At 55.1% G+C, this 18,764-nt stretch overlaps 1 protein-coding gene across 1 annotated transcript in view; it reads right to left on the reverse strand.

The window, feature by feature from the left end:
* Positions 1-18,764, reverse strand: part of CMIP (c-Maf inducing protein) — a 228,638-nt gene that overhangs the window by 36,144 nt on the left and 173,730 nt on the right. The window contains exons 4-6 of the mRNA XM_021093761.1: positions 11,204-11,365; positions 6,284-6,325; positions 778-840 (exon numbers count right to left, since the gene is read on the reverse strand). Coding sequence (XP_020949420.1) covers positions 778-840; positions 6,284-6,325; positions 11,204-11,365 — 267 coding nt within the window. The remainder of the gene's footprint in view (positions 1-777; positions 841-6,283; positions 6,326-11,203; positions 11,366-18,764) is intronic.

Consider the following 18,764-nt stretch of genomic DNA (forward strand, 5'->3'; position numbering starts at 1 on the left):
TCCCTGGCCTCGCTCAATGGGTTAAGGATCCGGCATTGCCATGAGCTGTGGTGTAGGTCACAGACACGGCTCGGATCCCATGTTGCTGTGGCTGTGGTGTAGGCCAGAAGCTGCAGCTCCGATTCGACCCCTCGCCTGGGAACCTCCATGTGCTCTGTGTGGTGGCCCTAAAAAGACAAAATTGAAAAACAAAAAACCAAAAAGCCACCCAGCAAAGAATCAAAGAGGACTGCAAGCTGGTCCATCCCCCGGGCCACTGAGGCATGTTCCGCGTAAATTCCACCGTGAGGCTGGCGCGGGGTCCCGGGGAGCGGAGGTCCTGCCCCAGGGCTCCTCCAGGCTAAACTGGCATCCCCCGCCCGCCTTCCCCATCCGGGGAAAGCCTTGCAGCCGTGCCCCTGCTGTGGCCAGCCGGTACTCACAGGAACCCTGGCTAATAATAGCCCAGCTCTGACATCACAGGTCCAGAAAATCTGCTGCAAACTTCTCCCAAGGCAGCCAGGCAGACACTCCAAGGAAAACCCGGTGCTCCTCCCCAACCTGCTGGGCTGGAGCCTGGGCCCACTGATCACCCGCCTGGCGTGGAGGGGACTGTACCCTAAGAATGGGGCGCCTGGCTCATCTTTGGCTGTGTCTGGGGCGCTCGCTCAGGTCAGAGGGGTTGAAGCGTGGGTTTCCAGCATATTTTTTTTTGCAAAGCTGACCCCCACCACACACACACACACACACACACACACACACACGGAAACAGGCTGCTTCCTGCAAACACAGCCGTACCTTGCAGAAGAATTCACAGAGATCTGGTGGTGGATGGTTGTTTTCCAGCAAAGGAGCAATTGCCTGAAAGAAAAGGAACAACAGTCAGCTGGAAGCCCTTATGAGGAAGGACAGGGTGGTCGACATCGGGGGGCTGACCTGGGGTGGGAAGCACAACTTCCCTGGCACCTGCGGGGCAAAAAGGCCATCCTCTACCTGGCTGGCTGGAGCTCCTAAATCCTGTGTGTGTGTGTGTGTGTAGGGGTGTGTGGCTCTCCTGAGAAGCTGATACAGCTCTGGTTGCCCCCCAGAAAACTACACACTTCCAGAGACGCCTGCTACTTCGGGGTTCCATGACCTGCTGACATTCCTCCACGTCTCCCTGGGATCAACTGTCCCTGACAGCTGGGCGGGGTGCACAGGGCTCACAAAAGCACGGGACGTGGGGGAGGCGACCCGGTGCGGGTGCTGACTGTGGGGAGATCATCAGGGCAAGTCATTTCTTTACTTTTCTTTCTCTTTTTTTTTGCTTTTATGGGCACCCATGGGATATGGAGGGTCCCAGGCTAGGGGTTGAATCAGAGCTGTGGCTGCGGGCCTAGGCCCACAGCCACAGCAACACCAGATCCCAGCCGTGTCAGCGACCTACACTACAGCTCACAGCAACACCGGATCCTTAACCCACGGAGCGAGGCCAGGGATCGAACCTCATGGATACTAGTCAGGTTCGCTCCCCCTGCACCACGACGGCAACTCCCTGGAATTTCTTTTGCACCCCGAATTCCCTTCTCGCCGAGCCTTCTCAGGCTGGCTGTACAACGTTCCTGGTTCCCACTGCCATTCCCGGGGCCGGCAGGGTGTTTGGTTCTCGACTTTCCTGTCCCTTTAACAATTTGTTTTAATGACTTTGTTAAAGTTCAAAATCATATTAAAAATTTGAACAATTGAAAAAAAAAGTATATTCGACTTTGAGAACTCTCCCGGGGGCAGAAAACCAGCCCCGGCTGAGAACTGCTGGTAGAAAGCGCCTCTCGGAGCCTGAAACCAGGCCCGCTCTCCACACACCCTCGTTACAGGGTGGTAAACGCCGCTGTGAAGTTCACACATTTTCCCTGGGCCACACTGGGCACAACGGTGCAAACAGGAGATGGAAGGCCCCGCTCCAGCACTGCTGGGCTGTGTGACCCTGACTGAGCGAGCCCACCCCTCTGGGCATTTGTCTTACAGGCTATAAAATGGGGAAAACTAGAGTTATGGATGCACAAGCTTGTTGGGGCGGGGGGTGGAGTTGATGGATGAGCTCGGGAGTCCCAGGTCTGGGATAAGCCCGACGCCTGGAGCACAGCCTGGCACTGGCCCCATAACAGGGGGTCCGTCCTTGGCTGTCCTGGACACAGTGGCCACCTCCCATGTGAGCGACCCAGCGACTCCCTCTGAGTTACTCATGATGCCACAGGACCAGGAAACCAGCCACTCGTCCGGTGACAGCCACTTCATCGGAGGAGAAATAGGCCAGTGAAGACAATGGCACACCCCAAATAAGCTGGGGCCACTTAAGGCCAAGGAAGATTCAGGCGCTGCTTGCTCAGTTTCACAAGTTCGGCGCCTGGCCTATCGGGCGGGGATTCTCTGCCGCCTAGTGTAGAGCCCGCCCAACGTGCCAGGGGACACAGGGAGAGGTCAGGTCACAGCGGGGCAGCGGGGCAGGGCGCCTCCCAGCCCTCGAATCACTGCCTGGCCCAAGGCTCTGGTTCCCCACACTGGGACCAGCTCTGGGACAGGGGACCCCCACGCAGGGTGCAGCCCCCTGGGCCCAGCCCCTGTCAGGCTGGAGCCCCTCTTTCACAGCAATGAGTCAAAAATAAAGGAGTGGGACCAGATTCCGCGCCCAGAGTGGGCGTCGGGTGTGGGCTCTTAGCTCATTTGATCTTCCTGTCAGCTCTGTGAGGTCAGCCCGCGGTACGGATTTCCACTTGAACAGACAAAGAGATCGAGGGTCAGGGAGGCTGTTACAAGGCCTGTCCCAGTCACAGCGCAATGATCATTTTAAATCACAGCATTAATAAAGAGTTTACGCTTTTGTGGAATCCCTGTACGAGCCTAGACCCCTGCTCAGCGCGCGAGGCGCACGAGCCCATGTGACCTTGCCAGCAGCCCTGTAAGAGAGGAACTGTTGTCACGCTCATTTCACAGATGACAAGACTGAGGCTCGGAGCATCAAGTTAGCTGGAAGCAACCTGAACAGTCATCTGGTTCAACAGAAATATTCTAGAGCCGGGAGAAAGAATGGCACAGATCAGATCACGCAACTGGGGCTGGCTTGGCCCCCGTCCCCGGGAATACGAGCAAGTCTGGAGACATGCTGACTGTCAAAACAGGGGAAGGCCACTGTGACCTAGTGGGTGGAGGCCAGGGATGCTGCGCGACCTACAACGCCTGGGACAGCCCCCACCACAGAGAATCGCCCATGGCCAAAGGTCGCCAGTGACGAGGGCGAGAACCCCCGGGAAGACATGCAGAAAAGCTGGAAAGAGTCTCCAGAACATGCTGTTAAGGGAGGAAACAGACAGCACACCCAGCATCACATCACTGACGGTAAAAAACAAAAACCATGTCTGTCCGTGTGGGTTTGGCACCCCCTGAAAAACCCCAGGGCTGTCTCTGAAGGGGATGCCGGCAGGGGGTAAAATGTTTTGTTTTTTGTTTTTTCCCATTTTTGACATATGGAATTCCCAGGCCAGGGACCAGATCCCAGCTGCAATCTCGATCCAGGTTGCACGCAGGATCCCCAACCCACCTTGCAGGGCCGGGGATCGAACCTGTGTCCCCGCTGTCCCAAGATGCTGCCGATCCCACTGCGCCACAGCGGGAACTCCAGAATTTTTTTTTTTAAACAATAAAAAGAGACTTGTGAAATCCTTGCAGAAGTACTTTAAAGACTATCTCAAAACTATTTTAAATGAAATTAAAAGTTCGTCCATTACTTGCCCCAGGTCACAGCTGTTATGGGGTGGGCCCAGGGTCTGCCTTCAACTTGAACCACACCCAGCTTTAAACCCGAGTCCTTTACTAGCCCGTGGGAATGCTGCTGGGGCCTGGACTCCAGGTCCATGCTGGTCTAGTGACACGCCAGCTATTACCGGCCAACAATTACCTACTGCCCTGATGCCTGACTGATGGGTTGAATAAAAACAACTCAAGTTACTTGTGAAAGTACTTTTGAAAAATAAGCACGTAAAAAAAAAAAAAGCCAAGCCCCGCTGGGAGACCAATTGTCAGCAGGTCAAATCAGACAATGTCATTGTTGGAGCGGAAGGGGGGCGCAGAAGGCTTTGGGGTAACGGGACCAGCGCGGGTCATAAGGAGCTGCAGTGAGGCTGTGGGACGGAGGGCTGGGGACTGACCCTCCGCTGAAATTCCTCCCAGTTCTCAGGCATCCCCGCTGAGCAGCTAAGCTCAGCCCAGTCCAATTAAGGGGTCAGCCCAGCCAAATTAGCTGGATAAATGCAGACTGGACTCCTCGGATCAAAATTCCTTTCCCAGGAAGCCCTCAGCAGCCTCCTTCCGGGCCGAAGTGCGCAGTGGGGCCCAGAGGTGGTGCCAGCAGAGAGGAAGATGCCAACTCCTTCTTCCCACCAGCGAGAGCCTCTCTGCTTTTGCCCGTGCCGGGCTCCTTGCCTGGACTGCCTTCCCCTGGAGCATCACTGGTCACCCTTGAAGCCCCAGTTTGCTCACCTCCTCCTTGAAGCCCTCCGTCATCTCCCTGAGAGAGGAGGTCAGGCGCCTGCTCTCCGTGCTCCCCTAACGCCCTGAGCAAACCTCAAGCTGGACCACATTACTTCTGGATTATCTATCTGCCAGGATCCCCCCTCGCACAGTAATTCCTCAATGGCAACTCTGTGGAATGGAGACCCGTGTCTGGCACATACTTGTAATCACATGTCAACAAATGTCTGTTAAGTGAGTTTTTTTTCTTCTTTTTTTACGGCCTCACCTGCGGCACATGGGACGTTCCCAGGCTAGGGGGTGAATAGGAGCTGCAGCTGCTGGCCTACACCACAGCCACAGCAAGACCAGACCCGAGCCAAATTCGGGACCTGTGCTGCAGCTCCTGGCAACGCCAGATTCTTAACCCACGGAGTGAGGCCAGGGATCAAACCTGCATCCTCATGGACACTATGTTGGGCTGTCAACTTGCGGAGCCACAACAGGAACTTCTAAGCAAATTTATTAATTAATAATATGTCAGAGAAAGGTGGCAGTGGGAGACTGGGGCAGCCAGGTTCTCGTTGCCCCTGTTCCAGCAAGAGAAGGTGGGCAGGGCAGAGCATAGGAAAAACCGCTGTATCCTCAGCCGACAACCACTGGGCACTTGCTACTCGCCAGACACCGTGGTTAAGGCTTCATGGGAGCTGCTGACTTTATTCTCCACAATAAAAGGCCAAAGGCTCACCCCCTTTGGTGCCCACGGGACCCAGGCGGGGCAAGGGGCATGATTCTCCAGGCTGGGCATGCCAGGGCCAAGTGGGTGGGCTCCCGAAGCCCCAGGGCAGCTCAGAGGCACACCGTGTCTGGGATGTTTCCCTTGTGTCAAAGGCTGTGGCTGCAGGCCCTCTTGGGCAAGTGCGTGTTCAAGGTCCTTTCCCAGGCCCACAAAGCTCTGCCTCTCACTTTCAAGTTCCACTTTCCTGTGTCCTACTTCCTTATGGTTATGCTCCAGCAATGCTGAAGCTTCCAGAATATGGCACGTCTCTTGAAGTCTCTGCGCATGTTTGGTTTTCTCCCCTTGGAAAGCCTTTCTCCTGTTGTGCCATGTGGCAGACTCCTATTGATCCTTCAAAACCCAGCTCAGACATTGCTGCCTCTGAGAAGCTCTCTGGCATTTTTCCCTGGTGAGTTTATCATTCCACTCTCTCTATGACATGCCTCTATTCTTGCAGTGACCTCACTTAAGAGATGAAGAGCCCCCTGGGAGCAGGAGCCATCTTAGTTTTCTGCGATTCAAATACAGGGTTCCATGCTTGGCACCCAGGAGGGGCAACGTCACTGCCTTCTTCTCTCTAGTGAGAGTCACATTTCATAGCTTAAAACTACTTAGGAAGATATTTTACTCCAAAGGTGCTTACATCATAGTCAAGTCTCAGAAAATATCATCTCACTTTGCATATCAGAGGGAATTAAATCCAGATTCTATGTGCGGATTAATGAGGAGCCATGTCCTGGGGCAAGAAAGAGCAAGTTTACGGTGCAGCTAATAGAGTTACGGCTGTGAATAAATTATACGGTCTCTGCCATCTCCTGCCTTCAACTCCCCGGGGCAGACTCAGGAAGGAGGAGGCGATTAAGACGCATTTGCTGCAAACCTCAAAGACTGATAATTACCCCCCCACCAGCTGGGGCTCTGAAATGTGCACGGGCAGGAGGAGGAGCGCGTCTGGCCCGGAGCTCGTGGAAGGCACTCCAATGGGGGGGGGCTCTGGGCCGGGGGAGGCGGGCGGGCGGGGGAGGGGGACAGCCGGGGACTTACCACAATGATGTTTTCATGCTCCTGGGTAGTCAAGTTTGTGTTCTGAAGGATCAGCGGATGGAGCAGGAGGAAAACAACGCAAAAAACAGTATTAATCAAATGGAACACTTGTGTCGCAAAGGTCCCACACAGCTTCAAACCGCTTGCGGCCTCTCCGAGGGCAGCTGTCACTTTTTCTTCATTAAAGAGATCAGAGGACCCTCAAAGGCAGCACCAGGAAGGAGGGAAAGGACGGCTTCGGGGCGGGGAGAGTGGAGCTCCAAGGCCCTGTGTCACCACTCGTGAGTGACATGAGCTTGGACGAGTCACTCCTCAGTGAGGCAGTTTCTTCCTCAAACTCCTGCTTGGCCTTTGTCACAGTGACCCCACTTTGGAAGCCAGGAGGCAGGTTCATAATAAGCACGTAAAGAAACAGACTGCAAGGTCTTGACTCTGTGCCAGCTGGTCTTTTGGGGGCAGAACGAAGAGTCCTTCACTGGTTCTCCAACTGGGGTTCCAGGGAACCCTCGTGTTCCATGAGACAGCCCAAGATGTTTTGGCTACATTAAATTTCTAGCAATTAACTCGCAAAAACCAAAAACAAAGTTGCATGGATTAAACATGCTTAATTTTGATTTTGTGTTCCTCCTCATCCAGAATTCCCTTACACACCTGGCACCTGTGATCCCCAACCCATGTCCGCGAATGCGGAAAAGAATGAGGAGGCGACAGACAAGAGCTAAGCAGGAAAACTCGGAAAGAGCTGCTATGCTTTTTTGCGAGTGTTGTGGTGCGTTCTGCTCCGACCATCTGTCCCAGTGGACCCGGGCTTTCGCTGGTGTCAATTCCTATTTCCCAAGAGCCACACGTGCCGTTTATAACGCACCCCCTCGCTGGGCGGAAAACTTCAAGACAGATCATTCCCGGGTCTCCAAAGAGCCCCACGGGCTGAACAGGTTGCAGGCGTGTCTGGGATCTAATGCGTTCACACCAGCTAAGGGGGAAAGAAGAGCTAGTGAGCTGTCAACGTCCTTTCGCCCGGTGAGCGGGCTGCCTGAGGGACGAGGGTGGCGGGAGCTGGGGTCAGCGCCCACACCCCACGGGCGTGCAGGTCCCCATGGCCACAGCCTGATCTGATGCTTAGGATGCGCGACACGCGCGGGGATGCCTTTTTGGAGTCCTACACCTTTTTCTTGTTGGGGATGTTGGTGGAGTTTGAGCAGATTAGCAGACACCAGCCATTGTTCCGCCGAAGGCAGATGCCAGCCTGGCTTTGGTCGTTCCTACTCCCTACGCCTCGGGCACCGTGTCAGGGCTTCACTACACTCCTCACAACCCTTTCGCCTTCTCGTGACAGCTTCTCCTTCTATCCCAATGACAGATGAGTGACCAGCCACTCGCCCCGGAGCACAGGTAACAGGCGGTGGAGTGGGGATTTGATCCCTGTCCGTCCTGATTCCGAAGCCTGTGTCTCCAGCCAGCGTGTTACAGCGCTGGGTCAGCCGGCAAGGGACCACACATCCCTCACCGCTCCCGTGCACCTTTTTTTTTTTTTTTTTTTGTCTTTTGTCCTTTTAGGGCCGCACCTGCGGCATATGGAGGTTCCCAGGCTAGGGGTCGAATCAGAGCTGTTGCTGCCGGCCTATACCACAGCCACAGCAATGCCAGATCCCAGCCGTGTCTGCAACCTACACCACAACTCATGGCAATGCCAGATCCTTAACCCACTGAGCAAGGCCAGGGATTGAACCCGCAACCTCATGATTTCTAGTCAGATTCATTAACCACTGCGTCATGACGGGAACTCCCCGTGCACCTTTCTAGGAAGAGCCTGTGGCACCACTGACACCGTTTCCTCTGGCCCAGTCACTGGTGACAGCACATGCCACTCTGCAGGGAAACGTCCCTCCACGAAAGCCATTTGTGACCTGCAGTGGAGAGTGCCGCCACATTAGAGGGGACACTTGAATCCCAGACTGAGTGGTCGCTCTACGTGCTCAAGCCAACAAAGGCCCAGGGAGATGGGGACACCAGCTGTGACACTCCTGTCCCCTCTCTCCCTGCCTCGGGAGCCTCCCACCTTCTGGTCGGTTTAGAGAGGCCTGGAGCCTCTGAGGAGACCTCAGGAACAACTTGAGTCAAGTGAACAAAGAATCTAAACACAAAAGGGCGAGAGGAGGGCGGTGTGTTTGTTTTTCCACCCATCCCTCTAGATGTCTAGCTGAGGCTGCTTAAGGTCAAGTTCACAGCCATCTCCCATGACAACAGAAATTCGACCATTTATCAGCTGGTATATCAGGCACAGTGCCAGGCACCACATGCATATCAGGGCATCCAATCCTCACATCTTAGCCCCAACTCACAGATGAAAACTGGGACCCAGGAATCTGCACCAGGGCAGAGAGCCCCTGAGCGCAGAACCAGGCCTTCCTGACGCCACACACCTGCTCTTAACTGCGGTCTGACAGCTGGGTCCCCCACCCCCCAAAAAGTCTCCACCAACCCAGGTAATGTCACTTTGATGCATGAGAGCGTGAGCTTCGCTGTTGGGGCAGACCCAGGCCTGGGTCCTGCCCACCCCCACCCAAGTGACCCTGGAAAGGCATTAACCCCTCGGAGCCTCTGTTCCTGCTTCCAAACGTTTTACTACTTACCTCGCAGGGTCACTCGGAGACGTGTAAAAGGGCAGGTGCAAGCACCTGCTGTGATCGTCACAGAGCACAGGCTCAAAAACTGTTACTGTCACTTGGAGAGGCGCTGAGCCTTGTTGAAGGGGATGCCACTAGGACTTTGGTCCCAGCTCCATCCCCCACAAATGGCAGCCCTTATCAGTAGATCAGGGGTAACACGGACCATTTGTCTAACACATAGTAGGTGTGCAGCAAATACAAGCTTCTTCCTTTTTTTTTTCCCCTTTAAATGCCTGTCTCTCCACCTTAGTGCCTGGGATCAGCTGACTTTGAGATCCATGATCGAAAGCCTGAGAAGTGATGCAAAGCCCACGAGCACGGGGTCAGAGGAAACACCTCACCAGAGGTCAGCCGTCGTTCGCTGACTTCCCCACTGTCCCGACGATGACCTGACTTAATGACAGTGTAACGGCAGCTGAGACTAGTGGGGCTGAAGGGGTGGGCAAGGCAGCCCTGCAGTGAGAATCAGGCAGCCTTAAGGTGGGATTTCCAGCCCGCTGCTTACTCAGCAGGTCACTTGGTATCTCTGTGCCTCAGTTTCCCCATCTGTGAAATGGAGGCAGTAAGGCCTCCCTCTAAGGGGGAATGTGAGGATCAGATGAGAGGCCAAGGGCGTGGCACCTGGCACTGGCCTGGCCCACGGCAGGTGCTCCTTGAGGGCGAGCTGCCTGCCCTTTCTCCAGGTGACAAGTCAGGACCTGCTGCTCAGGTCGGAAGCCTGGACTTGAGATTGGACACAGGGCACCCAGCCTCAAGTTGCAGACCTTGACCACGACTCATTTCAGAGCCTGAGTCTTTACTCTTCTGGAGGACGAGGCTGGTCTCCCAATGGAGGACAGACACGTCCTCTGCTCCCCTGCCTGCACTGGCCCGTGCCACCCACGTTCTCCACCTCGCCCCCACCTCCTTCCGTGCTGCGGAATGGAAGGCCTGGGCCGGTTTCCTGGACCGATGGGTAGTGACAGGCAGCCTGGGCCTGCAGAGAGCGGAGGCTCTAGGTAGCAGGGACCTTGCGCAGGAGTCCGAGGGTGTGTGGAGGAGCCACCTGGGGAACTGAGGTGCCAGAAGGGTAGGGGCTGCTCCTAGCAGAGAGGGACAAAGATCTGGTGGCCGTGCATAGTTTAAACAAGAAGCCACCAACTCCAGAGTCCCCAGGGGACTAGGCAGGGAGATAAATGAGAGCAGGCTTCCCATCTGTAAAGCGCTTAGAACAGCACGGGAACAGGGTCAACAGAGTGAGTTTCTGAAGCACCCCTGGCTTTGACTAAGCCTCACGGTGCACTGTCTCCTCTGCCAGAATGGAAGCTCCAGGAGGGCAGGGGACGGCCTTCCCCGAATGCCCCAAACATGCCTGGCACTTGGCACACACTCAAAGCATGGGGCCGCCTGGCAAAGCCAATGGCTCAGATGGGTGGCACTAAGCTGCTGTTGGATTTTCACTTCTTTCTCCTTCCCTTCCTTCCTTTTTTTTTTTTTTTTTTAATGGCTGCACCTGCGGCATATGGAAGTTCCCTGGCTAGGGGTTGAACTGGAGTTGCAGCCGCAGGCCTTCAACCACAGCTATAGCAACTCGAGATCCGAGCTGCACCTGCAACCTACACTGCAGCTCACAGTGCCAGATCCTGTACTCTGACTGAGTGAGGCCAGGGACTGAACCCACATCCTCATGGATCCTAGTCAGGTTTGTAACCACTGAGCCACAAGGGGAACTCCCTAGATTTTCTGATTGTTTTTAAAGAGAACCTGAAAATTCCCATTCTTTGGGGAAACCTCTGGATTTTAGAAACCCTGTGTGAGCTGGTATAGGTGAGGCTGTTGGGAGAGGGATGGAGGGGACCAACGCCAGGCGTGCAGGAAGGCAGGCTGGGGCCTTCACCCACGTGCTCTCTTTGGGAGTGAACAAGAGAATTCTGGAAGCGGCTACCAGCATCACCACCAGAGCCCAGCTCGAGCCCGTCCCTGGTCCAGTCTTGGGGCACGGCAAGGCGGCAACAACCCTCCCTTGGTCCCTGGACAGTCGGCTGGAAGCCCTGGGGGCACAGCTCCTTCTGGATCCCCCGTGTTGCTGAGGGACTGCTCACCTCCTCCAGCGACAGGGGGCCACACAAACCCAATCCAGTTCTGCCACTTGGTTCGGGGCGGCGCTCGGCGGAGGTAAACGAAGATAAACTTCAAAGTTGTGTGTGCGTGGGGTATGTGCATGTGTGTGTGCACGCGCATAGTACAAAATCAAGCCAAGGGGGTGTGTTACCTCTGAGAGCAGTTTCGAGACGATTTCCAGCGGGGCTTGGTTGATGGAGTCGTCCTGCAGGGGAGAGGTCAGGGCCATGTCCACCAGGGTTCGGATCTCCTTCAAGACCACTTCCCAACGACTCGGGTTGCTTAGGACTTTCTTGTATTTGTAAATCTTTTTCTGGATGGGAGACAGCAAGAGAGCCACACGGGTTACGGCTGGAAGATACTAGATGAGCCAAGAATCAGACGCACTGGATGCAAAGGGCCTGACTGTGGGCCCCGCCCTGCCCACATGAATCACCCGACACGGACACCCAGAGAAGGGCGAGCCTTGCTGCGAGGTGAAGGCTGCAAAGAGTAATTTCCACTCTGTTTTCAGTGACTTTCAAAAAAGAATGGGAGTCTCTGCTGCAGTGCAGCAGGAATGGCAGTGTCTCTGGAGCCCTGGGACGCAGGCTCAATCCCTGGCCCAGGACAGCAGGTGAAGGATCTGGCGTTGCCGCAGGTGTGGCTTGGATCTGATCCCTGGGAACTCCCTATGTCGCAGGGTGGACAAAAAAAGAAAAAAGAATGAAGATACTTCTCCGCCGGATGAGATCTTCTGCTAAACCTGTTCCCCAAGAATTCAAATGCAGTAAGAGCAGAAGCATCCGCAGTCCCCCCACGGTACTTTCTTTGGGTTGGAGGCATTGTTTCTGCTCATCCAGATTCTAAGAGGCCCCCCTGGAGAGCGGTGCTCAGCTGAGGAACCTGACAGAGAGGCTGGGGGCCTGGAATTCAGCCCAGCCTGGTGGGGACCGAGCCCAGCAGGGCCTCAGCGTGCGCCTTCTTACCTCCACATCCAAAGCTGGGGAGCGGCCGGGGCGGGGGCTGCGGCTCCCTCCATATGAGGCCTGGCGCGTTCCGCCCTCTGACATCATGGAAACAGAAGCCCTCTCAGAAGGCCCAGGTCCCAGCCAGAGCGCAGCTGCCTGCCCCACGGCCGCCCAGCTCGCCTGGAGTCTCTCTTTCTAACTGGATAAACGCCTTCATTAAGGGCTCTGCTCCTTGGGGAAAACCTAATTTTAATGTCACTGAGCCAGCAGCCAGCTGGGTGACACATCACCATCTCTGAGCCCAAGTCTGAATGAGGAAGGAGGAGCTGAGGGCCAAAGACAAGCTCGCGGCTGCCAGGCTCTCCCCGACCGCTTAGTGTCTGGGTTAGGACTCACGAAGGGTCTTGGAGCCCAAGGCCCAAAATGAAGCATTTGGGGGGCACGGCTCGCATCAAACCGAGTCGTTCACTGCGCTGAGTGTGAAACAGGGGGCAGACTTTGGGATCAGACAGCCCTGATTCTTCCTATAAAGTATTTTACCTACTAAGCCTCAGTTTCTATTCTGTAGATTCTGCGTAAGTGAAGAGGGCAACCAACCCTTATAAATCTTGGACCCATGTGGTTCCCCTGTCTGTAGGAGATACACTCAAAAGCAAAGTCCAAAGAGCAACAAAAAGGGAACTCGGGTAGCGTTTTTGCAAAACGGAAGGGGTGAAATGTACAACCCACAGTGATACAGACAGCATCCCGTTTTCTTACTGCCGTTTTTTTTTTTTTTTTTTCACACTCCACGATTTTCTGGAACCTCTTACGTGCTAATCATACCCCATCACCACTGCCATCACCCTCTTCGCTGAGGCACACCTCAGCTATGCCCCCTCGTCATCCCAGATCCGTCTTAAGTCATCTCCACGCCCTCCCCTCCCTCCACACACTCTCTGCCTCCCCAACACCCGCCCTCCTTCTGTCTCCGAGCTGCTGACGTGAAGACAGCACAGCTTCCCGCAAGTGGGGAACAGGAAAGAGTAGAAACATTTACTTGCCAATCACTCTAGATCCTGTAAGGACCAGGGGAAAAGCAGGGCAAATTCTGGGGGGGGGGGGGCAGCGGGGGGAGCATGTTCAGTGAACAGTAAATGCACTCGACGAGGAAGATGGGCACAGTTTCTGCTGAACCCCATGACTTTCTCTGTCTCTCTCTCTTTTTTTTGGCCGCATGCGTGGCATTCCTAAGTTTCCAGGCCAGGGACTTGAACCTGTACCCCAGCAGTGACAAAGCCAGATCCTTAACCCACTGAGCCACCAGGGCACTCCCACTATGACTTTCACAACAAGATGCCCCCAGCTCCCTGGCTTCCCGGGGACGGTAACCAGCCTTGGTCCTCCTAGATGCTGTCAGCCAGCGCCTCCCCACCCCAGCGCTGTCAGCCGGGAGCACTGCCCGGTCTATGCAAAGTCTCAGGCGGTGGAGACACCTCCCAAGGCAAGAACCTGACTCATCCCCAAAGACGAGTGCTCCTCTGAGTCCCAGACGAGTGCAGTTTTGCCATGTGCCCAGAGAATTGCTTAATTTTTAAATGACCATGAAATAGTCACGGAAATGCACCATACATTAAGCCTCAGAGAAAACCACACGGCGTACCGCGGTGTCTTCCCACAGTAGATTCTAGACTAGAATGAGGCCTGGGCTTTAAGCGCCCTCTCTTCTAATCAGCTGCAAGTTGTTTACTTTTGAAAGAATAATGACTTCATTCTTTTCATGAAAATGAGGCATGTTCACTGCAAGAAATTTAAACCCCGCTGAAAAGCACAAGGAAGAGGATAAATGAAAAAAGGCCTCAAAATCCCACAACCTAGAAAGAGCGATCATTAATCCCGGGCAAACACTGTCCAGCCGGCCCTCCTTGCAACGCCGCTGAATACAGCCTGCCCGTGGGGGCGGGCGGCAGTGAGTACCGTCCCTAGATCCCCAGCTCTCCACGCTCCGAGAGCACCGAGACGGCGAGGTCCCCAGGCGCCGTCAGCCCCAGTACAGCCTCCCGCGAACCCCCAGCCTCGGGCTCACCAACACAGCCCCCTCGACGGACTGGGTTAGACAAAGCCTTCCCACGAGCACCTGAGCCCTGGCTTAGGAGGGATCCCCGGGAGAGTGGTCACAGAAGCTACACTCAAATCCAGAAGCTCCCAGCGGCGGACAAGGGGTCATGTTTAATGAGCATGTACTACACCGTACCAGGCACCATGCCGAGCGCTTTGGGGCAGCATCTCCGTCCATCCTCACAGCAACCCTGGGGGGGACCTGCCCCAGGAGCAGACCCTCAGGCAGAGACCTGAGGGCAGATGGTTTGTTAATTTGAAAAAAAATTTATTATAGTTGATTTACAAAGTTCTGTCCATTCCTGCTATACTGCAAAGTGCCCCAGTCACACACATGTACACGTTCTTTTTCTTATATTATCTGCCATCATGTTCTATCACAAGTGATTGGATAGAGTTCTCTGTGCTGTACAGCAGGACCAGTTTGTTTGAGAGGTGACAGGAAGGTGGCTGATCACCAGAAAAGGCTCTGAGCCCTGGCACAGGGCAGCCACAGGGCAGAGAGAGGCCTGCCAGGACCGTGGGGGCCCAGGTTCTCTGCCGTGGGTGACAAATTACACATTTCATCCCAGGAACTCTGATGAGCTCATGTGGTGATGAATCACGGTGGGGCCAGGATGGGGACGCGCCTCGAGAACCCCGACTCCCAGGAGCCCAGCCCCTGGCTGTGCAGTGTGGACCTTCTGCGGAGCCCGCTTCACTGGGAGGGGTGGGTAGCCTCTTGCCATGTCTGGCGTGGATGGGCTGCCGGATCCATTTGAACAAAGAATATGTGACAGAATTGAATGTGGGCCAGACAGCCCCCAACATTTGTGATCTGAGCCTTTAAAGAAAAAGGTCACCAACCCACGGCTGAAAAGGTCAAGCCCAGCCAAGAAGTGAGAGCACAACGCAGGTCAGGATAACGAGCCGTCAGGGAGACGCAGGCTCAGACCATTAAGAGACATGGCTCCACCCCGCCAGGCTGGCTGTCACCAAAAGAAAGGATGTCACCAAGGGTCGCCAAGGTTGTGGAGAAGCTGGGATCCCCGTGCACTGCAGCCGGGACCAAGAATCAGGACAGCACCGTCGGGAAACAGTCTGACAGTCTCTTAAAACGTTCAACAAATTTACCATATGACCCAGCAATTCTGTTCTTGGAAATCTATTCAAGAGAAATAAAAACAGATTCTACATAAAGACACGCACACCAGTGGCCACGGAAGCATTATTCACAGCAGCACCAGACTGGAAACAACCCAGATGTCCATCAACTGATGAATGGGTAAGCAGGACATGGTATATCCAGACAATGGAATAGTATTTGGCAGTAAAAAGGATGGAACTACTCCTGCATGCCACGAGACAGAGGAGCCTCACAAACCTTCTGCTAAGTGGAAGAAGCCAGATGCAAAAGACATAGCGGATGATTCCTTTTATATGAAATGTCTAGAAAAGGCAAATTGATAGAGACAGAAAGTGAAAGAGTTATTGCCCGGGGTGGGGGGCTGGCAATAGCGATTAGACTGCTCACAGATATGAGGGCGCCTTTTAGGACGATGGAAATACTCTCCAACTGTACACCTTTATTAAAACCACCGAATCATACGCTGACAATGGGGGGGGGGGTTACGGTATGTAATTCACCGTAAAATTAAGACGTTTTAAAAAGAAATCCCAACCCAGGCAGGTGGGGGACCTGAAGCAAAGCCAGAGGCAGTTCGTGGTGGGAGCGCAGGTTTTGCAACCGGCAGCCTTCAGTTCACATCGCAGCTCTGCTTCATTCACACATCCTCCCATTCACTTAATCCATCTTCCCATCCATCCGCCCCACCACCGAGCCACCTACCCATCCATCACCTACCCGCGCATTATCCATCGAGCCAATCGCCCTACAATAATGACCGGAACCTTGCACTGTGGGGGGCCAAGCATGGGCTTCGGCGCTCAGGACACCCATGCTGAGCAAAGCAGAGAGGCCCCAGCGCTCACGGAACTTACAGGCTATTCCCGGCACCTTACTTTCCTCGCCTGCAACGTGGGAGGAGAACAACCACTATCAAAGGCTTGCTGTGCCTGTTCCACCAGATGACAGCTACACTTAGCCCCCCTCCTGGCTAAAGAGCAGCTCTCATTGTTAGCACCTACCAAGTCCTGAGGGTGAGTGATCCAGAGCAGGCAGGACTTAGGAGGGCTGCTGGTATCTGTGACTAAGCCCCACCCGCCCCTGAAACAACAGCGCCTGGCAGGAAGAGCCTCCCGCCTCCCGTGCATGCGGAAGAGCCAGCCACTCCACTGCAGCCCTCGCCCTCTGCGCGGCCGGCTGGGAGGGGCGTTACCTGGGCAACAGCCGCCATCTCTCCAGCAACGGCTCCCACAGCACAGGCGGCCACAGACGCCCGGGTTCTCCGGCCTCGGAGAGCAGAGCCTGGTGGCTTCTCCACGGGAGACAAGCTGTCACCGGGAAGGTGCCCCTCGCCAGGAGAGGTGTGACTCAGAACGTGCTGGAAGCACGCCTCCCTGTGCTGGGGCTGCCGCGCTGCCGCCTGCCGCAGCCTCCGAGGAGGCTCGCACAAGCACGCATGCTCCCCCCACCCATCATTAAAGGAAAGGCTGCAAGGGAGCTCTTGGAGCCGCTGAGCAAAAGGAGCCTGGCGGGAGCCCGGCTGGCTTTGACGACTTCTTTCCAGGGGATGTCCCCCAGCTGTGCTGCTCAGCATGAGAGCCCCAAGTGGCCACTTCCAGGGAATCTAATAAAAATGAAACATGGCTAAAAAGTCAGTGCTTTGGTCCCACTAGCCATCTTCCAGCTGCGAGACATGTGGCCAGTGGCTGCTACACCAGACGGCGCGGAAAGAGAACACTATCACCACCGCAGAAAGTTCTGCTGGGCAGGCTCTCCTCAGGTCTTGGAGTTCCCTCTGTTGCTCACGCCACAGAGGACCAGCGGTGTGCTCACTGCCTCTCCCGTAACTCAGGCAACGCTGATTTGCTGGGGCCAGTGTGTCAGTGGCACCCTGCCCATCTCCTCCAACTTGCCCCCTGGGGTCTACGGGGGCTGTCCCTGAGCGCCCCTTGCATACAGGGAGAATGACCAAGAGGGGGACTTCTTTGGCTTCCCTGATTCCCAGGTGGGGGCTTTTGATGGCCTCACTCTTTCAAGACTCGCCGAGGCTGGGGATGCTGAACGTGCCAGGTAACTCACCATCCCCGCTAAGCCAGGGGGCTTCTGGGGGCCCCCGACACTCAGGGGGGTGCATTTTTGACGTTCTCTTTAGTCTTCCAGAATGGCTTCCGTGAAAGCCTTTGACCATCAAGCATCACTTTGCCTTCAGATACAACCCAGGCCTGTGACTGGCCCTTGAGTCATCTCTCAACTGCCCATTTGGCCCTCAAGTCTTGACCATCACCCTAAGACCAGTTCATAACCTCTCAGCCTCCATCTGCATCCTGCACAGAGACCCCAGCTGAGCCAATTCAGTTCCTGAACTGTTACTGCTGGTCCAAGTACTCAGCTGATGGATTAATCCATGAATATCCTTCCAGGGGCCTGGGTTTTCTAGGATGGGTGTCAGGACATCCACTCTGAGTGGGGCCTGGGCTCTAGGAGGAGCAGGGAGTGGAGGAAGGGACACAAAAGGAAACACAAGCCTAGCCCTGGCACTGCCCTGTCGGCTGGAGGGTAAGGCATGGCTCAACTTATTCCAACAAAGCCACTCATTCTGACAATACCGGCCGCCACGTGCCCAGAGCTCACCATATCCAGGGACCACTACCTGCAAAATAGGTTGTGACAAGTGACACAAGAGCATTAACTGTTATCGCACTGGAGGGCGCTCGCTAGACCACCCCTGTGTGAAGGGGCTTTATACACACAAATTCTAAAATTGTCACAGCCACTGGACAATGTGAGCAGTGTCATTCGCTCCATTTTATAGATAAGAAAACTGAGGCCAAGAGAGGTGAAGTCAAGTATCTCTTAAGAGCCAGAGCTGAAGTTGGGGCCTTGGTCCAGCTTTGGACCCCGAGGCCCCGACCACTGTGCTGAGAGACACATCTGAGTGCTTTTCCTGCCTTGATCGATGCTGCCACCTCCTTCTGAAATGAACAAGAAGCCTTTAAGTTGGGGAGTTGAGCCCAGGGGCAGTTCCAGACTGGCTGCAGCTGGGCATCCAGCTGACATCTGCCTGGAAAGCCGGGTCCTGGGGAGACGGGCAATTTGTCTGAAAGAGGAGGAAGAGTCTGGCATTCTGCTCTCTAAGCGCCCGCTGCGGGCGGTCTCCCCGCAGCCGTTACTGCTTCCAAGGAAACGGCAGAAACTCGGGCACAGTGTCCCGCTCATCATCTCTGGAGCATCAGCTGGTTGCCTGGGCAACCACGCATCTGGCTGAGGAGGAGATGAACTGGCCTTGGTGCCAGGTGCACAGCTGGGTACCACAGCCTCCCTGGCACTCAGGGCCTGCCGCATCCTTGGCAAAACCCAGTCATCACATGAAACCGTGTCTCTGCACCAAGAAAATTCTAGGTGGCTGCTTTCCTCACTGAGCTCTGGCTCCCTGGGGGCAGGGATCATGCCTTGTTGGTTTCTTCACCGTTGTGTGTGTTGGCTGCAACCGCCGAGGGCAGCAGAAAAAAAAAAATCAGAAATAACAGCCAACATGGATGAAGTGCTCCCACTGTTGCCAG

This window comes from Sus scrofa, chromosome 6 (assembly GCF_000003025.6).
Source record: "Sus scrofa isolate TJ Tabasco breed Duroc chromosome 6, Sscrofa11.1, whole genome shotgun sequence".
Classification (NCBI taxonomy): Eukaryota; Metazoa; Chordata; class Mammalia; order Artiodactyla; family Suidae; genus Sus; species Sus scrofa.